Source organism: Falco peregrinus, chromosome 6, assembly GCF_023634155.1.
Source record: "Falco peregrinus isolate bFalPer1 chromosome 6, bFalPer1.pri, whole genome shotgun sequence".
Classification (NCBI taxonomy): domain Eukaryota; kingdom Metazoa; phylum Chordata; class Aves; order Falconiformes; family Falconidae; genus Falco; species Falco peregrinus.
In genome coordinates this window covers 61,166,973-61,191,033 of record NC_073726.1, presented here as the reverse complement: position 1 = coordinate 61,191,033, position 24,061 = coordinate 61,166,973, and the positions used below count along the sequence as shown (strand labels likewise).

Genomic DNA, 24,061 nt, shown 5'->3' with positions numbered 1-24,061 from the left:
GAACTGGAGCTTGTTTCACAAGAGCTTTCACCTACCTTGTCAGAGGACAGAGCTCAGCTGACTCTTCTTTTGCAGCACAGCCAGAGCCATGCAGCAAATCTTGATGGTTTGAAGACTGGTTCTTAGCTGCACCTGTTTGTGGAGGTGCTCCTGCCCATACCTACCTTACCCCAGGAAAGCTTGGGAGAGGCAGATGATTGATGGAAAAGCGGTGTTGTCTTAGCATCATCAGAAATGGGAACCTTTTTTTCCTAAATGTATAAATACTAAAAAAAGAACATTAGAAAAGAGCCACATCTTTAATTTTTTTCAAAAGAAAACAACCGCATGAAATACATCTTCATTCCATAAATAATATTAGCAGCAAACCCTCCCATCATTCTAGGTGGTAAAAGGTTTACAGCACAACAGGTAATATATACTGTAAACACTGTCTGATCATCTGTAAGCCTCTTCCTTACTGAGTCTGTACAGTCTTTACCTCTTCACCTGCTTATATGGTCAAGTGAACTGGAGTGAGAAGAGGCAATAACTGTTCTCCAAAAGCCAATGTTTGATTTTCTGTACTGGGGTAATTGCTTTGCCTGCAAATGCTGATTTCACCGGTGCTTTTTTTTTTTTAAACCAAAGCTTTTTTTTCTTTTTTAAAAGAAGGAAACCTGAGCTTTGCGCCAAACATCCTTCAGTGAAAAAGAATTCAAAAGCAAAAATACATCAACTGCCACCACTGTTTTTTGTTTGTTTCTCAAATTGTCATGGCTTTGGCAGTTAAGGACAGCTGGCTTACACGTCACTGCAATCACTCAACTACATTTCTCGTTTGTGGCTCTTTACTCAAAGGGCTATGCAAGGTGTGTCACGTATCCCAGCACTGGATGGATTAATCTGAGTGATTTGGAAAAGAAGTATGCACAGTGTGTGAAAAAAATGTTGCCTCACATTTCCTTCTTAGCGACTCTTCACTTGTACATGCACGATCCATTCTCATTCAGTGTTCTGGCTACAGAGTTCATTAAGCGGTGGTAGTGCAGAGACCAAAACAGTAGGAAAACGCCTCATCTGACATATGGTGTTGACTGGAGAAACAAGGAAGAGGGTTGGTTTTTTTTCCTTCCCTAGTTATAACATCCAAGAAAATTTCCCTCTCTCTTCTCTTCATTTGTGTCCAGAGAGGGCATCACCTGTTGTATAGACTCCGTTGGTAATCCTACAGTCTTCAGTCCTGACAGAGTCTATTAATTCCTCCTCTGAATCCTCCTCCTCTTCCTCCTCTGGGGCTGACAGGCCGGATGTGGGGCCTTTACATATTTTTAAGTGGCGAGTGAGGTGATATTTGGTTAGATAAGCCTTGGAGCATTTTTCACAGACGTAGTCCCTCTTTCCTTCATGTGAATTGAGATGCTTCTTCAGGTGATTTGTCCTCAGAAACAGCTTGTCACACTTGGGGCACTTGATCTGCCGTTCTCTGCAAGACATGAAAAAGTTAGTTTGCTTCTGCCTCAAGGCAGCTGATGCTATATTAAATATACTGTAATAAATAGTGGGGTTTACTCCTAAATCTTATTTTCAATGTACATGAAGGAGAAGCAGACCAGAAATAACAGCAGTACCGCAGCACTGAAGTGTAAATACTGCTCCGTTTTCTCTCACACAGTATGTACACAAAGCCCCTATTCTCTGCTTCCCCCCCTGCCCCTGAACATCATTGGCAAAAGTCAGGCTTTTTGGATTAACTGCTAACTTGTAACCAACTGTTTTTCTTTCCTCATGGTAATTAAAGAAGAAAGAATTCTACAAGGCCTTTGTTTGTTTGTTTATTTTCTGAGTAAGACCAAACTCTGGTTAAGCTCCATGTTGTGGCAAGGGCAGAGATGTTGCCATGGCGGAAGGGTTAGTCTCCCTCCTTCCCCCCCTGCCTAAACAGGGGAGAAAAAAAAAAAACCCAAAAAAAACCCCAAAGCTTCTGAGCGTTAACAACCCTCAGTCTGTAAATGCTAAGCAGAGGCTTACCAGACTGCACAGTCAAATTCTGTAGATGACTGTAAAAAAAGACCTCCCAGCAGCAGTGCTCCCGGCTCTGGCCATAAGAACAAGCAGCAAGTCTGTCTTGTCCGTCTCACATTCACGCGAGCTGCACTAGGCTGTCTCCTAGGCAGCAGGACAGAAGGGGCTATCGATTCCAAGTCAGTACAAGAACCAGATGCTGAAAATTAAATAAGCAGAGGGACTAGCTTTGGGCAAGCAGCCTATAAGGAAGGACATTGGACTGGGAGTAACTAAACAGGATGGAGAGATACTCTCAGCAAAAGGAAAGATCTGGCTTGGTGGAGAGCCAAGAAGCTGGGAGAGACCCATAGATAACTGGAGGAGGACCTGGGGGTGGGGATCTGCCCAGACTGGGTATCTCCCTGCAGGAAGAGCAGGAGACCAAGTGCAGGAATGAGACCTGGGGGGAGGTAAGAGCTGGGAATGGCTGCACCCCCAGCCTGGTGCTAAAATAGAGGGAGACTTCACTAACAAGCTACTTGGTGAGAATAACATTGAGGAGCTTAGGATATTTCGTGGTCATGCTGGGACGTGGGAACAGTTCTCAGCAGAGAACTAGATGTAAATCAACTAACCCCCACTCTCTTCAAAATGATGAGCATTCCAGAATGCAATTTCACAAGGTGCACGCCTGGAATTTCCTGTGTCATTAAATTCTTGCAAACAGTAGAACAGCACAACTTCAGCCAGTAACAAGGAATTTGTCCAGATTAACTTCTCTGTTGTTTAGAGGATGAAGCCATACTCCCTAGGCCAAACTGTTTGCAAACTGGAGATTCTCTCTTGAGCTGTTCAGCTTCATTATTTATTGCACTGTCTGTTCCAACGCATCCTGTGAGATCACTTACTGCGTGTGAGTGAGTACATGCTGCTTGAGGTCCTGCCTCCGCATGAATAGCTTTTCACAGTAATCGCACTTGAGATTCTTCTCCCCCGTGTGGATGACCATGTGCGATTCCAGGTGAGCCTTCTGGGTGAACGACTTGTCGCAGAGGGTACAGCGATAATTCTTCTGACCTGGGATTACAAATTGACAGTCAGTGTCCCAAGAAATACAGTAAGCAAACAAGCCTGACCACTTCTGAAAAATAAAATTTTACCCTGAAGAAAGGCAGACTATTTATGAACAGGACCTGTTTCCTCCTGCAGTGCCTTCAGAATCGGTGTAAAGGCCTACCTAGTTACAGTCTAGATTTAGCTATGCAAAAAACAGGCATCTGACCTCATTTCATCACTCCCAAAGCTTTTCATCCCATGCCCCCAAGCCAACAAATCCACTTCATGCTACTGTTTCAAACCACTGAGCCATTCATGTGATGCAGGGTTCTGCACTTTGTCCTTCTAAATACCACTGATCCCTCTTCCTCCGGTGCTTGTGGTCAGTTTTCCTGTGAGACAGACTTTCTGCTCCTTGTCTACACCAAGGGTGCTCCCCCTGTTCTGCATACCAAAACATCACCAGTAGGCTTGTAAATTTTCCAGCAAAGAGATTCAGGCAAACACTTAACGAGACTAGGCTTACCGAAGATGAATACTTGACTAAAAATAATTGTAGCCTCTTTTTTAATATTAACCATGGTAGCCATTTAATTACTGTACATTAGTACCTCCCCCTCTCCACTTATTTCCCACAGGAACTGTATCTGATGCCTTACCAGAGCCCAACCATATCTGATGCACTGCATTGCCTTTGTCTAGAAAAACAAGTTCTCTTACTAACAAATGCACAAGTGCAAAGCTCACTGGCTCTTCGGTAACTTCTGTGTTTTATCCCACTTTCCCACTTACCTATAGATCTTCCATTATTCTTTGCCACATATAGTTCAAATCCCCTGCACAGCACTGAATGCAGACTAAGCCTGAATACCACTTGAATTCCCCTCCCTGTGAGTACCACATTTGTACTTGATCGGTTTATTAGAACTCCTCACTACTGAGCCCACAGCTTGCTATGCTTAACTCAAGTGCACTGAACTCCCAGGGTTATTCCCTTTCCAGCTTTGTGATTTGCATTCTGTGATTCCCAATAGCTATTTCAACCTTACTGGGGGGAAAGGGGGGATAAAAATACCCACACTGTTCATCTTTCACTATTTTGTTTTCCTGTTTTAATGCTTGTTTGCTGATCTGCTGGCAGTTCTCCCTTTATCCCCAAAGGCTCTAGTGATATCCAAATGCCCACAGCATGTTCAGACTTAAGTTTTCATGAGTGACAGAGCTGAGCCTTATCCACAGGAATCTGCCCCACAGTCACCAATTTCAGTCTTGTCCCATTTCCTTAAGATGAAAAACAATTCAAGTACAAAAGAGGGGAAAGATCTCAGCCCCATATTTAAGTGGACAACTTTCCACATTACAAGCTCTCAAACCCAGCTGACTTTTTCTCATGAGCAGAAGGGAACCCTTTTTTAATCGTAACTGCCAGCACTGGATCTGCTGTGTGGGAACAAAGAATTTCTGTCTCCCAGACGAAGGCTGACACTTCTTCCCAACTGTAACCAACTTCAAATCATCAAATGCTTTTAGATGTGGCACAGTCAGCCAGAACACAGGTCTACATACCCTTCTCTGTCTCTGGGCACCCACACCACTGAACCCAGCAGAGTGCCACCCTACCAGCCAACGCTCCCTCGGGCAGTGCCTGGGCAGCCAGCCAGGGTGCCGGCGTTCTTACAAAGGGAGGTCGAGGGAGGCGATTCTGCCCCTCTACTCTGCTCTTGTGCAACCCCACCTGGAGCGGTGAGTCCAGTTCTAGGGTCCCCAGCACAGGAAAGACATGGACCTGTTGGAGTGGGTCCAGAAGAGAGCCATGAAAACGATCAGAGGGCTGGAGTACCTCTCCTATGAAGAAAGGCTGAGAGCGTTGGGGTTGTTCAGCCTGGGGAAGAGAAGCCTTGGGGGAGACCTTATTGCAGCCTTTCAGTACTTAAACGGACCTTCTAAGAAAGGCAGAGAGAGACTTTTTACCAAGACCTGTAGTGACAGGACAAGGGGCAATGGTTTTAAACTGAAAGAGGATAGATTTAGATGGGACATAAAGAAGAAACTTTTTTACAGTGAGGGTAGTGAGACACTGCAACAGGTTACGCAGAGAAGCTGTGGATGCCCCACCATCAGAAGTGTTCAAGGCCAGGCTGGATGGGGCTGAGTGACCCAGTCTAGTGGAAGGTGTCCTTGTCCATGGCAGGGGGGTTGGACTAGATGATTCTTAAAGGTCCCTTCCAACCCAAACCATTCTACGATTCTGTTTCTAAGAGCTTAGATCTATGGACAAAAGCCCTGCCAACTGGCCAAGGGATCAGAGAGAACAGGTCCTGCCCCAATGTTTTACTAGCACAGGCAACTCCGTAAAGTCGCCGACCCTTACCTGTGTGTATCTTGAGGTGTGTCCGTAAGTTGCTAGGATCACTGAAAGCTTTGCTACAGAAATCGCACTTGTGCGGCTTCATGCCCATGTGCCCCATGAAGTGGACGTGGAGCTTGGAAGGGGAAATGAAAGCCTGGGGGCACATGGAGCACTTCCACTTCCTTTCCTTGCCATGGCCTGGCCCATGGCTGCTGCTGTGCCCCTGACTGGGGAGGTGGCTGTGAATATGGCTGCTCAAATGGGCCTTGAAGTCCGCATAGGAAGCGCATTCCTTTCCGCAGTGGCAGATGTGCATGTCCGGATGTTCGGGGACACCTTTGGGCACAGAAGCATCACTTTTAATGAGGCACAGCAAGGCCTAACAGAGTGTGAGTGTGACCCACGTTAACACTTTGTCTGTGGTAGCAAAGCCAGCTGCAGGGATTTCTACCCCCATTCCTTTCAGCCCTGGTTCCTGCTTTTCCGCTCTTTTAGGTAGGCCATTTAAAATGTTATGAGAGGCCAAACTTTGGAATGGTTTTTAGCACAGTTCCACCAAACAACCAAAGGCGGGGAAGGATAGGAAGATCTTGAGCTAGCAAAACTCCCTTAGGACCACATCGATGAACAGAAGAAAAACAATCCTTTTTCTTTGAAACTGCAACCATTTACTCCTGATCAGTGGAATTAGATAGTGAACTGTTTCTTTTAAACGATGGTACTCCTGTAGTCATGAGATGTAAAAGGAAACTATGACATGCACCACTAGGAACTGAGAAGGAACATAACGCACTCCCCAAGTCACAGTGCCCAGAGATGGGACTAAAAGGGAATTCAAACCGAGTACTCCCTGCAGAGCTAACAAAGATGAGTGTTTACTTACCAAGTTGTCGTGCATAGTCCCGACTGTAATAGAAGAGAAGCTCATGTTCAGGTGGGATGTCCCGAGAGGTGCAAAAGTAAATTTTTCCATCGTGAGGATAAGCCACAAGATTCTGCTCTTCCCGGTTCCTACAGCAATAATGAGAGTTATGAAATAAAAAAAAGCCCTCCAGAAATAATGACTTTTTGAGAGAGAGAAAAAAAAGAAGGAAATTCCTATAAATAGGTCATGAGAAAACCTCAGTGCTTGTCAGCACACTATAAAACTTTCCTGTCACTTCTGTCCTTCTTTAATAAAGGAAAGTAAAGGAAAACTGGACCTTGAGAATCAATCTGCTCCACCAAATGATACATTTTTCACACCACTGCAATATCTTGCTGAGAAAACTATTAATAGACATTAGAGTGGGCTGAGAGAAGATAGTTTATGATCTCTTAAGAAACTACAAAAATACATTTTTTCATACCAACTCCCTTAAGAAATACAGAACACATGAGGAAGAAATAAGTATCAGTAAAGTCTTAAAGCAAAATTATCTTCAAAAATAATTCTTGAAAAGCATTTCCAAGATGTGAGGATTCATCTTCTGAAGCTGTATCTTACATATATATTTGTTCCCGGTATTTGAAACCAGCAAAAGTTCTGCCCCACTGCAGTGGGAGATCAAGCATTAACTTCTAGATTCCTGCATACGGGAGCAATGAAGCAAGTTGCAGGGGAAACCTGCTTTGTGTCACAGAGCAGTAAGAAAGGTTCAGCCTTCTCAGTGGACCATGTATGGAGCAATACTGAAGGCATTTTCATCACAGGCTCCAGAAAGACTGAAAAGGACAGCTCTCAGGAGTTGTAGGAGCTTGGAACTTGGCCAAAAAAACCCAGGGACACTTTCCTAATCAAGTATTAAAATCAAACAGGCAATCAACGTCAACTTCACAGTCGTATCCAAAAGGAATGGAAGAGAGGTAAGGTAATAACAAGCTAATACACAGTAAGCTAATATAAAAAGAACCTGGTTTAAAGCTTTAGAACAAGAGAAACTAAGTATGTGGGCAGATTTGGGGCTGGTTTACTGCAGCATGCATACTGATTCCCCCATAACATTCGCCACTGGGTGCTCTGTTTCATTCTCCCCACCAGTCCAAGATGCATAGATAATTCCTGAAGGTTCCTTGGTCCCGAGCTCATTACCCATCTGGGCAGTCAGTGCAGCAGTGGACATTCTCCATCACAGCCTCCTATGAGCCTGCAGCTCACACTCCAAGCTACTTGGCGCAGTACAGGTGGTTCTCACCTGGCTTTGCGTACAAACATCATCCAGTTACATTCATTTTCATCAGTTGTAATGACGCAGAACTCCAGGACACCATTGTGATAGATCTACCAAGAAAAACAAATGCAATCTTAGGACAAAACACAGCAACAAATGCAGTGAAAGCCAGCTTCTCTCTTTAAGAGAGGATGTATTTACCTAGAACAAGCCAGGAGGTCTCCATTGCCATTGCCAAGACCACAGCCCTGTTCTTACTCCTTACTTTCCCCTTCACACAGAAATCTTGACCTCTCTGCTACCCAGGAGGTTACAAAACGTGTTTATCAGCATCTTTCCCACACAACACCTTTAGCTCCCAGCAGAAATGCATTTGGCCGTTTTTCTTACAAGCCAAGCCCTGTGAACAATAATGTCTGGGTAAACTGTACATGTTTATTTATATAGATCAATTTTACTTTCTGAACATGAAATGATGTGAAAAAGAAAGCTTTAAAGTGGCTTTCCTAAAACAAATCTTTCATTGCCTGGGGGAACTTTCAATAAACAATGATAGAAAACAAACAAGTGCTGCCTAGTAATTCATATACAATCTCTGCTGCAACTCCGCACAAATACTGGAAAACCACATACAGCCCTTTAAAAGAAAAGGCATTAAAGAAGTTCATTGTACTTCAGGACTCATTACCAGCATATTACATGGTATACAGCTCTGCTATGCTGATATTAAGTATTAGACAATCAAACGGCATTAATATTGATTTTTAGAAAGGACGGTAACATTAAAGCTGCTGTGTCATGTGGTGGCTTTCATCAAATAAAGGCATGCCTGCAGACTCTGTGAGCCACAACATCCACTGACCTTCCAGATGTGACTAGCTGCTTTGTCTGTCCAGTCAGCCACCTCCAGAGAATGGCTCTGCTGCCCAATCAAAGGTCCAAAACAAGTCCTTACAGGAATGGTTTCTCGTGTCCACACACCTATCAGTAAAAGACCAAAATCTGCAGAAATCAATTCTTTAAGCAACTAAACATACATAACAGAGAGGTGGGAGGCTTATGGGATAATGCTCCAGGGGGAGGATCTAGGCATAAGATCATGAAAGCTTCTACTTCACATGTAAAACACACCTAAGGCAGAGACAAGAACCACCACCACCACATGACGCTATTGGGAGCCGCTTTGTTGTAATTACAAATATTTATTTTGTTTGTCAAAAGCAAGTAATATACTTTTCAGTAAGCTATAAAACTAAGATCCTAGCCACTTGTACCAATTAAAGTTTTCATGGCACTTTCTGCAGAAGCAGAAAATACTAGTTTCAGTAACTACATTTCGCCTACCTAATCCCCAGGAATTTCCAGAATTGTTGCTGGGCATTGTTAAGCAGCTTCTGCATTTCTCCCCAGAGGCAGCTGTATTTCTGTCATGGGCAGAGGGATTCCTGCGTGTATATTATTTATTATTAAACATTTATATATGTATAGGTCTACATGAATACACTGAATAGGTTTTAGGAATAAACTGGAAACTAGTGCAGCTTGAAAAGAACAGATGTAATCTACTCTCAACAAGCAGCATCACTAAGCAAGCCAATAATCACATTCTTCTCTAGCCTTCAGATCCTTAGGGTATTGCATTGTACTCTTCCATTTCCAGGTGACAATTGTGTGAAATACAGTAACAAGGTCCACATCCAGTGACAAGGTCACAGTCTGCATGCCAAATGTAAAGGGGGGGGGAGGGGAAAAAAAACAAAAAAAAGAGGCACTCGTGATCAATACTCCAATGTGAGCATCCAGAAGACCCACAGGTAACAAACCAAGCTGATGAACAAGCAGACAGAAATCTCCTTCATTATTTCTAATTGCTATCCTCCCACAAATTTTAAGTGCTGTAATGTTTTCTTATCAAAGCTGTGCCTGGGCTGTTTAGCTCAATAAAAATAAACACCATACCTTGCTTGTGCTTGACCTTATGAAGTGTTCCAGTAACACTCCAGAGTCTAGCTGCAGCCTAAGTAGTAATCAGAGGACAAGAAGCTCTTGCACAATGTAAGTCAGGGTGATTACAGAAGACAGAACCACCTCTCTATTGCAGTGTTTCTTTCCCATATTAAAATCCCTACAGTTTTGGGTTTCAGGCATTGAGTGTATTTTAAACCACTGCATAGAATACATACTAATCTGATTCTTACCCGCTTCAGCTCCCATGATAGACTGCCGAAGGACAAGCTGCTTAGGGAGAGAAAGCCTGGCTCGACTCTCTATCGGGTTGTCAGGGACAAAGGTGACGGGCCCGTGATCTGGGCAGTCTGATGGATATGCCTTGTCACACAGTGTGCACCCTGCAGAGAGGGGAAGGGACAACAGCGATTAAAAAGATGCAACGGTCCCCAAAGTGCAATCAGTTCCCAGCCAATATGCTTCAGCTCAGCTCCTGCCCAAGGCTGCTTCTATCTGGTTTATTTACTCAGAAGAATACAAACCATATTATTACAGTCAGATGGGCACCAATGCATATGTCACTGTTCCTAGCCAATTCAGATCAAATGTGAGGATATCCACCTGCCTTCCTGATGGTAAATTAATCACCTAGACTCCAGACTATCCATACAGGGGTAATCCAGCAATGGGACAAAGTCCACTCTTCATCTAAACTACTGCAAAATAGATGGCAGTCTCCCCACAGCTGGCAGTAATGCTGATGATGGAAAAGCTATTTTCTCTCTGCTCACAAGTGAAATTACCTTTAATGGCAGAAAAATCCAAGCCATACCAAACCAAACACTTTGTAACCAGTTATGTTTTTGGAATTGACCAGGAACATGAAGAGTTTCCTTGCATGTAAAACCTCAAGGATATTCATGCAAAGGGACAGTAAGGTCTTCTTTCTAAAATTTTTCCAATTTGAAACCTCTTATCTCCATTTAAATTCAGACAATGGGCAAATCTTCATGGCAGCAAATATCTGACCTCACTGCTCATACAGTGGACCTCTGTGGGATGCCGCTGAATGGAACAAAAAAACAAAGCCCAAAGAAGAATCAGTAGCATCGCTTTCCCAATCTGTCATTCAGCATAAGTACTGCTGAAAAATAAACCAGTGGAAGTCTTCAGTCTAATAAGCTTGGGGAAAAGTACAGCATAAAATGCTCTCATCTAGAAAAACTGTGTCATTTTAATTCTCTATGAATAGAGCAACCAACAACTACTCAGCAACCACCCTCCTGATAAATCTTCATCTGAAGAAGCTCAGCTAATTAAGCAGGTTTTCCACAAAGACCTTCTTTGGCCTCTTGATGGCTCAACTCCAGTACAAGAGACCTATCACAGAAGTAGCCTCCAGCAGGCACAAAGAACAGCTCCATTATTTCTTGTTTAAAGATATTTTTGGGTCACTCCATACATCGAAGTACCAGAATCTGACCCCATACAAAGTACAGTTTGATCAACTACACAATTACAGATAGGAAGGTACTCAGAAAATTATCAGGTAGAACCTATATAAGCATTGCTTCATGTTCACAAATGACATGTAGGAGCACAGCAACAACAGCCACCAGACCTGAGTAATGAGAAACACTATTTGTAACAGTTGTTTCTAAGCGTTGCCTAGCACGCACAGCTGCAGGTCTGTGGACTAGCTGCAAGGAAAGGCAAAGGGGAAGAAAAGCAAGTTCTAGGCATGTGACACTTCCACTTGGAAAGGTTTAGGGATTCATACATTTTTAAGAAGTTGGGAACAAAAAATGCAACACTCTACAGGAAGCAAAATTTTTCAGTTTCTGTTTCTGTTCTTGTCAAATAATGAGGGGGACGATCACAGTAATTACTTCTCTGATCTGAGTATCGAGAACTATAGGCAAAGATGACCAAAAAAAGGGCTACTTAAAAGTTTCACAAACATTCAGGACTGTAGCAAAGGCACACTGTTTTCTTCCCATTTAGGAACAGAGTAAAAAGTTTTCTGAAAAAGGCTCTGTCTCCTGCCTTCTCAGTAGGGAAAAACCACCGAGAGACTCTAAAACAACTCCTCCTCCTTGCTCTAACCTGTCTGGACAAAAATTCATGTTTTATTCAGAAGAACTTAAAAAACAACAGTTAAACCTTGCCAAGTCAAGGATCTATTTTGCAAATCACATGAAAGCACCAGGCATGCAATAGCCATTAAACATCCTATGAACGGGAAGCATCATCTGGGAAACTGCTTAGGACTACTTTAAGTATAGTGACAACAAGCTGGCACATCAAGTCTCACTTCAGTGAATCACCAGCGATTTCACCACAAGCATATTGGATATCATACTATTTTATCCATTATTTGTTCAACATGCAGCAGATGCTTTTAAGAACTTCCGAGTGCATCATCTGTAAAACTCCTCCTCTAGGAGTTGTCAATTCATCACAGTTCTACATCCACCTGAATGTAAATTGTATTTAATCCCACAGAACAGAAGTTTCAATTCAAATATCTGACTAGACACTCGGCACTAAACTGCACCTCTCCCATTGCTAACCAAGGCACTATTTCTTTCCATTTCTTAAGAAATGTTCTGCGGGCAAAGCTTGTCATAAGGCTCTGGCAGTTGTAGGGCCAGATTGCGTGCGCAAGAGCAGCACTCAGCAGTTGTAGGGCCAGACTGCGTGCAAGAGCAGCACCAGCAATGCTACCACAACTAATAAAACTGAATATAGAAGCTGGCCTTACGCTTCAGTGGTGGGAAGCCAGCTGTCCCAGCAGAAGAGAACTTCACAGTTCTCAAACACCATTCCTTGAACAACAGGATTGAGGGAGTGCAATGTCCAGTGCTTCTCTCTTCCTAGAAGACCAACTAACCTCTGGACTGAAGTCCTTTGATGAGAATAATTAGAAATATTAAAAACTTCCCTCCCTCTGCTCTTTTTCCAGCAGGTCTTGTTGTGAACGACATTTTCAGGATGATTGTTCATGTGTCAATGAAACTTTTGCAAAATCACATAACGTCATACTATACAACTATGCCCACTTGATGAAACGTATGGCTTGTGGTGGTGTTTGTTGTGGTTTTTTTAATGGGGCAAGAAGAGTCATTTGTGATGCAACTGAAAGACAAAAGTCTCATTGCAAAGGATAGTATCAGCATATACACAAAAGGCCAGAGGTTCATAAATAACTCTGCTTCCAACCTCAAGGCAACATGGGAGATGGATACAAAGAGAATGACACCGATCATGTCTACTATGTCCTATCATGTCTACTTCCATTTCTACTGTCATTTCAGCATGGTTAATCTGCTGCTGCAGATGTTCCAACCTTTGAAACTTTTATTTAATAACTAAGTTTCCTTCACTGGAAATCCGTAAGACTAGCAACAGGAGTCCTGTCATCCCACCAGACCACAGCTACATTACAAACCCTACCCCAAGAAAGCAGGAAATGCGCACTTACATATGGTAAACAAGGTTGCCATGTTCTCCTTGTTTGAATTGGAGTCTTCCATTTGCAGAGAGGATGGTACAAAGGCGAGATTGTCTGCAGACACATCCACATGACTTGGCCCCATGGCTACTTCCTGATTTATGGAAGACACCGCCACTGGCTCGAGGCCGAGGCCCACTTCGTGCAAAGCTACCGAGTCCAGGGAAGCTAGGTTGTGTGAGGTAGAGAGCGCCACACTCACAGAGTTGGTGCTCATGGCCACAGTATGAATGGAGTCATTTAGTGTGCTGTCCGATATTCCTGTCACCCGCCCAGTGATGTGGTCAGGTTCCATGACGACAGGGAGTTCCAAAGTGCTACCGTGAATGGGAATGACACCGCTGTGTCCCACCGCATCCGATGTCAAGTTACTCCCCACCGTGTCTACGGCTAAAGGTTCATGGCTCCGGGAGCTGTTTGGGATCTGTGAATGATCCCCAGCTACGTCATCCATCGTAAGCTCCTCCGTCATCCCATCTGTAGAGATGGGGCTGGTTACCCTTGAAACACTCTCCATAGTGATTGCAGTATCCAGTGCTACCTCGTGGCTGTCACCCGGATGCAGATTTTGAGCACCATGCGCGTTCACTGCGCGGGAGTCCATGGAGACAATCCCTGGTTCCAGCCCCACGGTTCCACTGGGCTGGTAGGGATCTAGGGCCGAGGGATTGCTGGAGACTGACAATGCCGGATTGCTATCAACATTTATAGTGTTGGGATGGATGTACTGAGGTGGAGGTCTGTCAGCCAAGTAAGATAAGATACCTGATGGAATGAAAGGGGGAAAGAGAAGAAGAGTTCAAATATTGAACAAAAATACCTCACCATCACAGCACAGTACATAAAAGATCTTGATCCTTGAAGACATGCTCTTTACATTATGTCCAATTAAAAAACACTGATTCCAAAACAAGGCTCACAAACATATGCCAAGCCAACACTCTTGTCAAAGTATCATTTGACAACAAATACAGAGCTTCCATCCAACAGAGCAAGCCTCTGGTTACTTGTCAAACTCCAAACAACCAAGTTTCTGGCAGCATTTAACCCAGGCTCCTCAGTACAAAGACTGAGGCCAAAAGAGGTTCTTCACATTTTAGGCACAATTTTTCATTCTGAAGAAATAGCTCACAGAGGATGAAGGACTGCTAGTGGAATCTAACATTTGATGATCCCTGATTCATCTTTGCTAGGAGTAGAAACAGTTCTCCAGGATACATCCTTTTTGCTCAGGTGTTTAACAATGCTACCTCATTCCTCTAAGGCTAAATGACACAACTGTCCACCTCTGCCATCATCAACTGCAATTCTGAAGGATCAAGATAAGGTCTCTCAAAGGTATTGTGTGTCATCTGCTTTCTTTCCTTACATGAAAAGTATGGGGTTTTTTCTCCTAAAATAACAGCCCAGTTAAATTTAAATCCAAAACCCTAACATCCTTTTCGGCAGCTCTGGGAAGTTGCTCAATGTCAATCAATCCTGGAACTTAAGATATGAAAAACCACTAACCTGGTATTTACATACTACCAACTTCTCTTCTTGGACAAAGCTAAAAAAAAAAAAGTCTTTGGAGGAAATACATCAGCACATTCAAGTAAACAGTACTTCCAGTGGAGACAGAGACAGATTTTGCAGATTCTGTGAGATCTGAGTCAGCATGTTTCTTTTTGGCCTTGAACCCTGTGAGCCATTTGTTCTGTAAGTTTTCCATTCAAACATGTCCGTTATTATAAGGATACAAGCACAGCTATTCTTTCTGCAGCACAACCCCATTAAAAATGGCTAAGCCAAGAAATGGACAGTTCAATTTAACCAGGTGCATCAAATACTTCTGCATGCCGTGCTGCCTTGTGGCTTGAACAAGGAAGATCCTTGAAGGCCGTAAGATGACTGATGGAAGACCCCTATGAAACATCAGACTAAACATCGCACAGACTAGAAAGAAAAAGAAAACATTTCCGCATAAATTATTCCAGCTCAGAAGAATGGCAAATAACCTTTGGTCCTCAAATGCACTGTCTCCTCCTCTACTCTTTGCCCACAAAATGGGCAGGCATGTAATGCAGTAAGAAAGGTTATCCTAAGCAGCTTGCAATTTCACCCACTAGTCAACAGGTAGCTGGGTGAGATCTGGGTGAGATTTTTTTTCCTAAGCTGGGTTAAACTAACAACGCTCACTGGCTGACCTTGAAGAAGTTTATCTATCCCCTTCCACCCTGTCAATCTTAGCTACAAAACAAAACAAGGACTAAACTTAAGGTTTGAATTTCTGTGCCTTCATACACGAACATGTAAAATTCTACAACTACGCTCTAAAACACACACAAGAGAGGAATCAAGATAGAAATCAGTATGCTAGGCCTTTGGAAATCAACCTTGAACAAAAATGAAGAAAAACTATGCCATGGGTGGGGAAAAGCCCAAAACTCCTCAGTTGGTGGCTTGCTCTTTTTGAGCTTTAAACTACTGTAACCTACTATTATGTACATATTAAGTACTGCTTCAGACTACAGGAGAAAAAAAAGAAGCAGCTTTTGAGCTACAAGCCATTTAAGATAGAAACCAGGCATGCTTTGGTTTCTGTTCATCTTAAAAACAAGGCAGCAAGAGGAGTGATCAGAGGTTTGGTTTAAATAGAAAATGCCCTGCAGTTCTCTTTGTACACATGTACAGCAACAGAGACCTGAAAATAAAGGTGTGTAAATGATGCAACAGATTCCAGACACACTCAGGGAATTTACAGCTCTGCAAAACAGTTGGTCTTGCCTGCTTCAGGACAGAAACAGGTGGCTCTCAAAACAATTTCTCTGTTCCCCATCCATCAACACCAGACCACTTACCAGGTAGAATGTGTCTGAAATAGCTGCTCTCCAGGTGAGGGTATGGTGGCGGAGGTAGGGTGTAGTTTCTCTCTGGTATACCACACATCACTCCTCGATCCCCAATACCCATTGGGAGCATCAGAGACAGAGCAGAGGGCAAGGAACTCAAGGAGGGGCCCAAGTTTGGAATTGCAACAGGCAAGCCTGTGAAAGAAAATGCCCATTTAAATTCAGTGGAACTACTTCAGCTTATGAACACACAAGCTAACGAAGAGGTTACTAACTCCTCAGGAGCTCCCCATAGAAGTACAGTATGGTACCGTCAAAGTAAGGTGGTAAGCTTCAAGGAAAGGATCACAGTTACCACAGCAGAGAAGCACACCTGGAATGTGGCTAGATCTTTTTTGGATACATTACGTAGGGCCTGCTTCTACTTTACAATTGTGGAGGACTTTTGTCTGTGTAGCCCTCTGAAAAAACAAAGCTGGAAAAAGTTTCGCTTTACACATGAACAACCATTATTTTCACCTGAGTGAAGACAGACATAAATGGACACAGATTTGCAGGTACAGTTTTTATTTCAAAGGATTCTGCTACCACCCACCAACCCACAGTGGAAACCACTCCATTAGAACAAAAAAAGACTCTCATTAAGGTGTAAGCCTGGTAAGCACACATCGCTTTTGCTTTGCCCGCGTAAGGATGGCTTAAGGTCTATCCTTCCCCAATTCTGCATCACCTCATTACCTGCTAAAGCCATGACTTGCTATCAGAGTAAGCGCTGCTACCCAGTTACAAACATCCCTGTGACAGTAAAACACAGAGCATGAGGTGTCACACCCTTTGCAGGAGCTTTCTCCATTACCTGGTGCTGGTATGGCGTTGTGAGTGGGTGATGCTGCCAATCCCAAGTGACTCCCCGAGACCGGCAGGGCATTGCTCACAGAGGATGAGGTCAGCTGGTCCATCCCTACAGGACTCAAGTTCATTTCATTCATTCTGGGCCCAGGGAACAGAGGGGGGAGGGAAAAAAGAAAAACAGAAGCAAGAGCATTCCTGATTACTGACTGTACTGCAGTGAGGTAGGGCTGAGCAAACAAACTCAAAATCAGATATTGACATGTAAAAACTCTGCCTTAGAAAGCTAAGCATAAAGCACATTAGCCACTCGCTCTGTGATCACATCACAATCAATACATATTGATCATATTAGATAGCAATAACCAGGATTAAAAGTCAGTTCAAAAACACAAATCAGACCATAGCTTTTTCCTTGCCATCCAGAAAACAAAGTCTCAGTCGTAGTAGTCAAAGCCACTATGTCTAAAGTATTGTGAACACAGATCCATTTACAAGCTGAATGTCACAATTACTCAGGTGATGGCACCAGATTCATAGTTTGTGACTTCTGGATGCTACATTCATGTTCAAAAACCAAAGTCAAGGAAGAGGAGGGCAAAAGATCAGTTAAAAATAGTAATGGACACAAAACCTCTAATTCACCATCAGCTCGACCAGGCCAATAGTGACAAGAGTCGCCACTGCAGTAGAGCCATTGTATAGTTTTAACAGGCTGCCTCAGTCTGGTTTTGCAGACATGGCATATGCCCCTATCACATTAGAGACTAGCACCATGGATTATCTGTTATTTCGGAGCGATCAACCGGTAGTTCTTGAGTGCCTTTAACTCTCAAGCTACTCAAGTGGGCACACACCATATGTGCGGCCGTAGAGCTGCAGGAACCACCGGGCTGCCCAGCCACCCAAATCCCCAGCCTGGGGAGAAACCACACCAGCTCGGGGCATGTCTGTCCTATGGGGTCTGAAACCGCACATGCAGCCCAAACCGGTCCCTGGGGATGGGGACGCCAAGAAGATGTCGCCTCCTAATTGTCAACAACTTTGCAAGCTCTGCCTGGCCTTTGCTCTGTCCGCTCTGGCACTCCTGCCCACGCACCAGCTCCTGGCTGGAGTCTGCAGGGCCAGAGCGCCCGGCTGCCCCCAACAGCGCTCACAGCCCCGCAACGAGTCCCCGCAGCCCCCACCCGACCCCAGCTCGGGTGCCCCCGCAAGCATCGGGCCCGAGCTGTCGCCGTGCCGACCGGGAGCCGGAGCTCGGGCTGCCGCTCCAGTACGGCCAGGTACCGCTCACCCTGGGAAAACGGCCAAATGCACCAAACTCACACAAGTCAACCCGACGGCCCGAGCCCGCAAACGGCGCCGACGACTTTCATCTCGCTTGTGGCCGCTCTGCGCACCGCGCCGCCCCCTGCCCCCGCCCCCGCCGCCCCCTGCCCCACTCGCCCACAGGGGCTCCGCGGGGAAGGCGCCGAGAGGTCCGGCTGCCCGGCGGGGCAGGGGTATCCCCGCCGGCCCCCACGGCTGCTGAGGGGCGGCGATGCCCGAGGGAGGGGGAGAGGGACCCCCCACCCTCGCCCCGGGACCGAGGGGCGGCGAAGCACCGGGGCCAAGCCTCGGGGCCTGCGAGAGGCGCTGACCGCTTGGCGACCCCCTCCCCTCCTCGCCCTCGGCCGGAGTGCGCGCCGCCGCCGCCGCAAGGCCGGAGGTGCCCGTCCCCCGCCCCGCCCGGCCGCCGTCCCGCCCGCCTCCCACGGCCCCCGCTCCCCCGAGCCCGGCGGACGCGAGGGCGCTCACCTGGGGTGCATGGGGCCCGGCGGCGGAGCGGCCGCAGGCGCATCAGGGCCCTCAGCCCCGGCCCGCCGCCGCCCCTCGGGCAGGCGCCTGCCCCCGGCCCCGGCCCGCGCCCCAGCCCCGGCCCGGCCGCAACCACCGCCGCCGCCGCCTCATGGGCGGGGCCCCGAGCAGCGCGGGCCCGGCCGCGGGGGGGGAGCGCGGAGGAGGAGGCGGGAGAGGGCGGCGGTGATGGCGGCGGCGGCGGCGGCGGCGGCGGCGGGAGGGGGACGGGGGCCGCTTCCGCCGCCGCGCGCCACATCCAGGAAGCGGCGCCACCGCCCCGGGGCTCGGCCGCTCCCCGCCCGCCGCCGCCGGGGTCCGTGACGGGGCGGGCCCGGCCGCCGCCGCCATGCTGGCGCGGAGGGGCCCGCCCGGTGCCGGCCCGGCTCGGCCCTGACCTCCCGGCAGCCGCCTGCCCGCCGCGGCTCCCCGGCCCGCCTGCCCCCGGCAGCCGCCGCGGGGCTGGGCGCCAGCCAGCACGCTGGAGGCCGCGGCTGCCTTCGGTGAACCTCGGCGGCGCTCCGGCCCCTTTCGCCGCCACCTCCCCGCCTGGTTTCCAGAATATTTCCAGCGCTGTGGGGTGGGCTGGGGCGGCCCGGACACGGCCGTGCGCCTTCCTCGGAGGAGCATCTGGGTGGCACTCTCCGGTCACAGGGCATCATCCCCGGCATGGTCTGTTGGCCGAAAACGCCTGCCTTGGTTTCAGGTGCCACTGCTTCTAGAAGGGTGCGATGCTTACTCTGATTTCCCATACAATAATCCCAGCGGCCCCACTGCTTTTTCATTGCACCCTCCTATCTGCTCTCATTAGAGGGTTGTGTTTCATCTCCCCCGGTACCATCAGTCTGTGTGTCCCAGCTACCTTCTAGACATTGACTGCAGTTCGATTATCAGTAATTTACGGCTCATATCTATAATTCCAACTAAGACTAGATTGCAGAGGAATCTCTTGATGTGTGCAAGTAGTTTTGTAGCTTGCTTTCACCATGACACGTGGATATTCATCACATTTGCTGCTTAAATCAATCTACAAGTTCCTTAAGTGCTGGGGTGAACAGCTGTTTCCTGAGACACAGTAATGTAGTTCTGTAATTTGATCATGCCTACATTTAAATGATGCCTCATTAAATAAGACATCCCTGGATAGGGTGTCTGCACAGGAGGAAACTTAAGGTATTTTTCTGCCCACTACCTTTTGATCTAAGGAGCCTAAATGTAGAATTTGGAAGGGTCATTCCAGTTCAGTACACACTTATCGGTTCTTCTAGGGATGGAAACATGCTCTCCTCGTTTGGCTTTAGCCGTCAGAAAGTTGGACACCTTGCACACACCAGTTCTTCAAGCTGTCTCTGTAGTGGAAGGAGAGAAATAGGCTGTCTCAGAGGGTGCTTCACCCCATCCTGAGGTAGGTGTCTGAGATGGGTGAGAATTCCCTTTGGAGCTGCCTCTCTGTGTCTGTGGCCTGTAATTGGGACTTGCGTAATTAGTGTAGTCTAAATATATAACCTCTAGAGGACTATGTTCAGGCAAAGTAAATTCAGGTCTCTGTCATTCATGACCAAAAGAATGATGTCATTTAGCTTACCATATATCCCACAACATCTCCTGTTCTCCACTAAGCCAGATAATCCTTACTCTAGTCATGACTGAGTGTATCTGAATTGGCCCACAAACGTTGCTTCATCAAGTCAAGAAAGAACTCGTCAAGTCCTCAGGTTTTCAGAGACTGCTAAGCTTGTGACAGGAGGTTTATCTGTGCTTCACTTTCACGTGTGTAGTACCACATATTCACATGGTTAGTGCTAATACTGCGTATCTTAGAAACTCCAGTGAATGATTACAAGCCCAAAAGTATCCTTCTTCACATAGCATTCTATATTACATAGGAGATGACTTGAGACCTTCCATTTTCAGTTCTCATCCTTACAACTTCGCAATTACAGCCAGTACATCTTGGTTCAGTCCTGAAATGCTAGGTTATCCCAAGCCTCCCGCTCGTCTTAATGCCAATTATGATAGTGTAATTCTACCGCAGAACTGCTCTGGCACCAAAATCCTTATGCTATTTCAACTATCTGAGCTGAAACTAATACTTTGAGCCTATGAGCCAGATTGGATGTAGTCATACACAGATAAGAGTGTTTTCTCCTACTGTCAAACATGAATCCTCTGAGATTCCAGCTTTTTTTTGTAGTCACTTTACTCCCTTGAACGAGTGATATCTTAACTACCAGTTTAAAGTACAAGTATCAAAGGAAGCCAGTGATAGTACGAAGTGTCACTGAATGAGAAATTAATCTGTGTCTATAGAGATGTATGCCACACACCCAAGGTATTGTGATAAAACACATTTAAGAACTGTTTCTTCTGCAAGGGAAGATATTTTTCTATATACCAAACACTCTTATTATATGTGAAATGTTTTGATAAGACAACTGCACTATGTCCCCTGAAAGCTTAGTTTTTTGACATTTATAGTGGTACTTGCTGCGTGAGGAACAAATTGCAGAGCTATTTTTCAAGTTGTCTTCAGATCCTGGAGACGTACTGAAAGATAAGGGAGACTTGTGAAACCATGAGGGAAAGAGATGCAGTAGACACACTTCAGTCCTTCTTTGTGGCATGAGCAGAAGTCCCTGCTGGACCATGCCCACATCTTGATACAATCAGTTCTCTTCTGCTACTGCAAACCTGCCCTTGGGTTCTTTCTCAGAGCGAGCAGATTTACACTGAATGAAGATTACACAAAATGCAATGGTTGAAGCCAACCATTTTAACATTAAAAAATCAAAATTTCTCACCAGCCTTTATTGGCTTTTCAGCACTTTGCAGGCCTGTATTTTGGTGATGGTCACAGTATAAACCTGGGTAGTTCAGGTGCAGCTCTCACTTCTAGCTATAGAGCTGGAAAGAGATGGTCCATACTTTAGGATAAAACAGGATTAGAGAGTCACAAAACTATTCATTCTTGTATTCCTGGATCTCCATCTAAATTGCAGTGGAGTCAAAGCAACATCCAGGCATAGGTGTGAAGAGGAGTTAACTGGAAAGAGTGTAAGAAAAAAGATCAAGGCTTATCTTAGAAGAGGAACATTATCCATGGAGTCTTAATCTACTCTTAAAATTAAAAAGAACCCATATTAGCCTTTCCCTTTGGTGGGCCAACCCTGCTACTTTCACTGCGTCTGCACGTGCAGACATACTGGAGAAGGGCCTGCTTTGTGCAGAAGTTGGTACAGGAACAATACGTTTCTTTAATCCTGCTCACTTTCTCAACAAGGACCTTCAGTGGGGTGTAAGATGGGTTGACCTTGCACTGGCTCCATGCCCAGGGCAAATTCCTTTCCAAGCAAGTGACATTAGATAGTCAACAAGATATTCAACAAAAGCCTGTAGCATATTTTCTTATTTCTCTTGCACACAAACAAAACCAGACTGTAGAGTCCATTTGACGTGAGGTCAGCTTCAATCATTCAGATTAACAAATAACATTCACCTGTAATTCTTCTTCATGTATTCCTCTAAAGGATTAACAACATGGACTTTTCTGTAGGAAGAGCAGACGTCTGTTTAGCACAGGTGCAGTTCTGACACTCTGGAAGTGCTGGTGACCTGCATTTACAGTAAACATAGAAGAGAGGTCTGGCAGCAGGGAACAGTGCATTTGGGTAACGGAACTGAAATGTAACCCTGCCTTTTGAATGTGGCTAGACTTCTGGCGAGGTCATGGAGAGCTGTGAAATGATCTGGCACCTGAGACCCGAGAGGCATGCTTCCATTCCCTTACAAGAATACTGCTAGAGAGCAGCATTTTAGATCTAACAATGACACAGATCAAATCTCCTTTTCCTATTTCAGGTGTTTGCTTAGAAGCCAATATCATCTTTGTTTTAAGAAAACTTTAAGTCCTGGCCTATTTTAGTGCTACAGTGAATGAGCTATTTTCATTTAAGCATTCATTTCTGAAAAAAATTCTACTGGACAACAGAGTTTATAGTGCAAGTGATACCGAAAAACCCATACTGTTTAACAATTTCCAAAGACTTCTTTTAAAGGCAGAAAGGTTCTTTTGATTATTTGATCTGAAATGAGTTGTACATACCATGGGGCGTTCCCCAGTAATTCTTGCCTCATACCCATATTTTCCATCTGAGCTACGGCACGTGTTTTAGAAGGGCATTTAGTTGTGACTGGAAAAGATCTCAACCCCTCATGAAATGCATTAGCTAACTCCTAGGTAATGCTGCAAAACCTTCAGCTTCAAACACCAGCTCTTGCTAGGCAACATTAGCAATAGAAGTAAAAGTAGTTGGATAGTTGCCTTGGCTTTTGAGCCATTTTGGTGCTGATCCTGCCCATGGCATAAATCAGAGTCCAGGACTGTTCTTACTCATGTCTGTCTGGAACAGTCTGCCTGTACGTTCATTGTGCTGTAAAGACTACCTACCGTGTTTTTTTGAAGCTGCAGAATAGGCCAGCAAAGATACGAAGGCTGACTTGAAAATGCACGCTGACATCATTGCTGCAGGTTTCTGACTCAGCAGAGACATAAAAATGTGTTTCTCGGAGTGGAGGATGTTGTTTCAGTTACTCATGCTTCGGAGGCAGTTTGGCATGAAAGACTGAGCAGGGTGGAAACTTTCACTTTGAGCAAAAGAACAGTTTTAGTAGAGCTTACATGCCTGTAGCTTTTCACGTCCATCCCTTCCCACAGCTCTCCCAGACTAAACGTTCAACTCCCCAAACCGATAGTGGCAAAAAAAGTAAATTCAGTTAACTGTGAAGATGTTTTTTCAGAAAAAATTGTAACTGTGGAGCTCTTGAATAACAACATGGGAAAAGTCAAAGGCCCTCCAATTGCTGCAGAAGAAGATCCTAACACAACAGGCTGTCTTGAAGGAAAGGTGTGAATGAGGACATTACGCCCTTATACTGCCAGAAGTCCTTGTCTTTTGTCCACCTCTTCTCCTTGGCAAGCTGCAGGCAAACTGGATGATGCAGCACAGACCTGGCACAGTCAGGAGGAATTTTCAACTGCCCAATTAAAGCAGTGTGTAGGGTCTATCAGTTAAGCCAGTACCTGTGTAAACATCTAATAATAGCTACGCAGGGGGCAATCAGGGCATCACCTTTGTATTTGTTTATCTGAGACAGGTGCTCATAGCGATGACCAGAACATTCCTGCAATGAGAAGAAACATGCAAAGTCTTGAAGACTTTTTGAAAATGCTCATATTCAATTTGTAGAAACTCACGCTTCTTGAAAAAGCCTCTCTCTCTTCAGGAGAAAGCAGGTTTTCTCTTACGCTTGCATGTATGCGTTCTTGATCTGACACGACTTGCAACCACAAGAGAGCACTCTTTCCTTTGAAGATGTGTCAGCTTCCCCAGAAAGCTAGAGACATGCCATATAAGTTTTGCAAACTGCTTGTGAGCTGTTTCAGTTAGACCAGAGCAGCCGAAACAACAAAGCTTGCAGTTGTCTTTTGGATTTCATTGTGAAAAGCCTTTGGGTAGTTTTCAGATGACAGAAGATCCTTGGT

The 24,061-nt window shown here is 45.4% G+C and overlaps 1 protein-coding gene across 2 annotated transcripts; it reads right to left on the bottom strand.

The window, feature by feature from the left end:
• Positions 1 to 285: 285 nt before the first annotated feature.
• PRDM4 (PR/SET domain 4) lies at positions 286 to 18,711 on the bottom strand. 2 transcript variants are annotated; one of them, XM_055807744.1, is made up of 11 exons: positions 18,481 to 18,711; positions 16,691 to 16,824; positions 15,844 to 16,029; positions 12,974 to 13,768; positions 9,741 to 9,890; positions 8,405 to 8,544; positions 7,567 to 7,652; positions 6,276 to 6,403; positions 5,414 to 5,728; positions 2,895 to 3,063; positions 286 to 1,465 (listed from the first exon to the last, which is right to left on the bottom strand). In XM_055807744.1, exons 1-11 carry the CDS (start codon positions 18,489 to 18,491, stop codon positions 1,156 to 1,158), a joined length of 2,424 nt encoding a protein of 807 aa, XP_055663719.1. In that variant the 5' UTR covers positions 18,492 to 18,711; the 3' UTR covers positions 286 to 1,155. The 2 variants fall into 2 exon arrangements, with proteins under 2 accessions (XP_055663719.1, XP_055663720.1); XM_055807745.1 differs by having other exon boundaries at positions 8,405 to 8,523.
• Positions 18,712 to 24,061: the final 5,350 nt, after the last annotated feature.

Excerpts from the sequence above, each read along its gene's own strand:
- PRDM4 (XM_055807744.1), bottom strand. Across the intron at positions 16,030-16,690 it reads CAACGCCATACCAGCACCAG|GCTTGCCTGTTGCAATTCCA; the intron begins GTAATGGAGAAA and ends TTTCTTTCACAG. Across the intron at positions 3,064-5,413 it reads ACACCTCAAGATACACACAG|GTCAGAAGAATTATCGCTGT; the intron begins GTAAGGGTCGGC and ends TTGTAATCCCAG.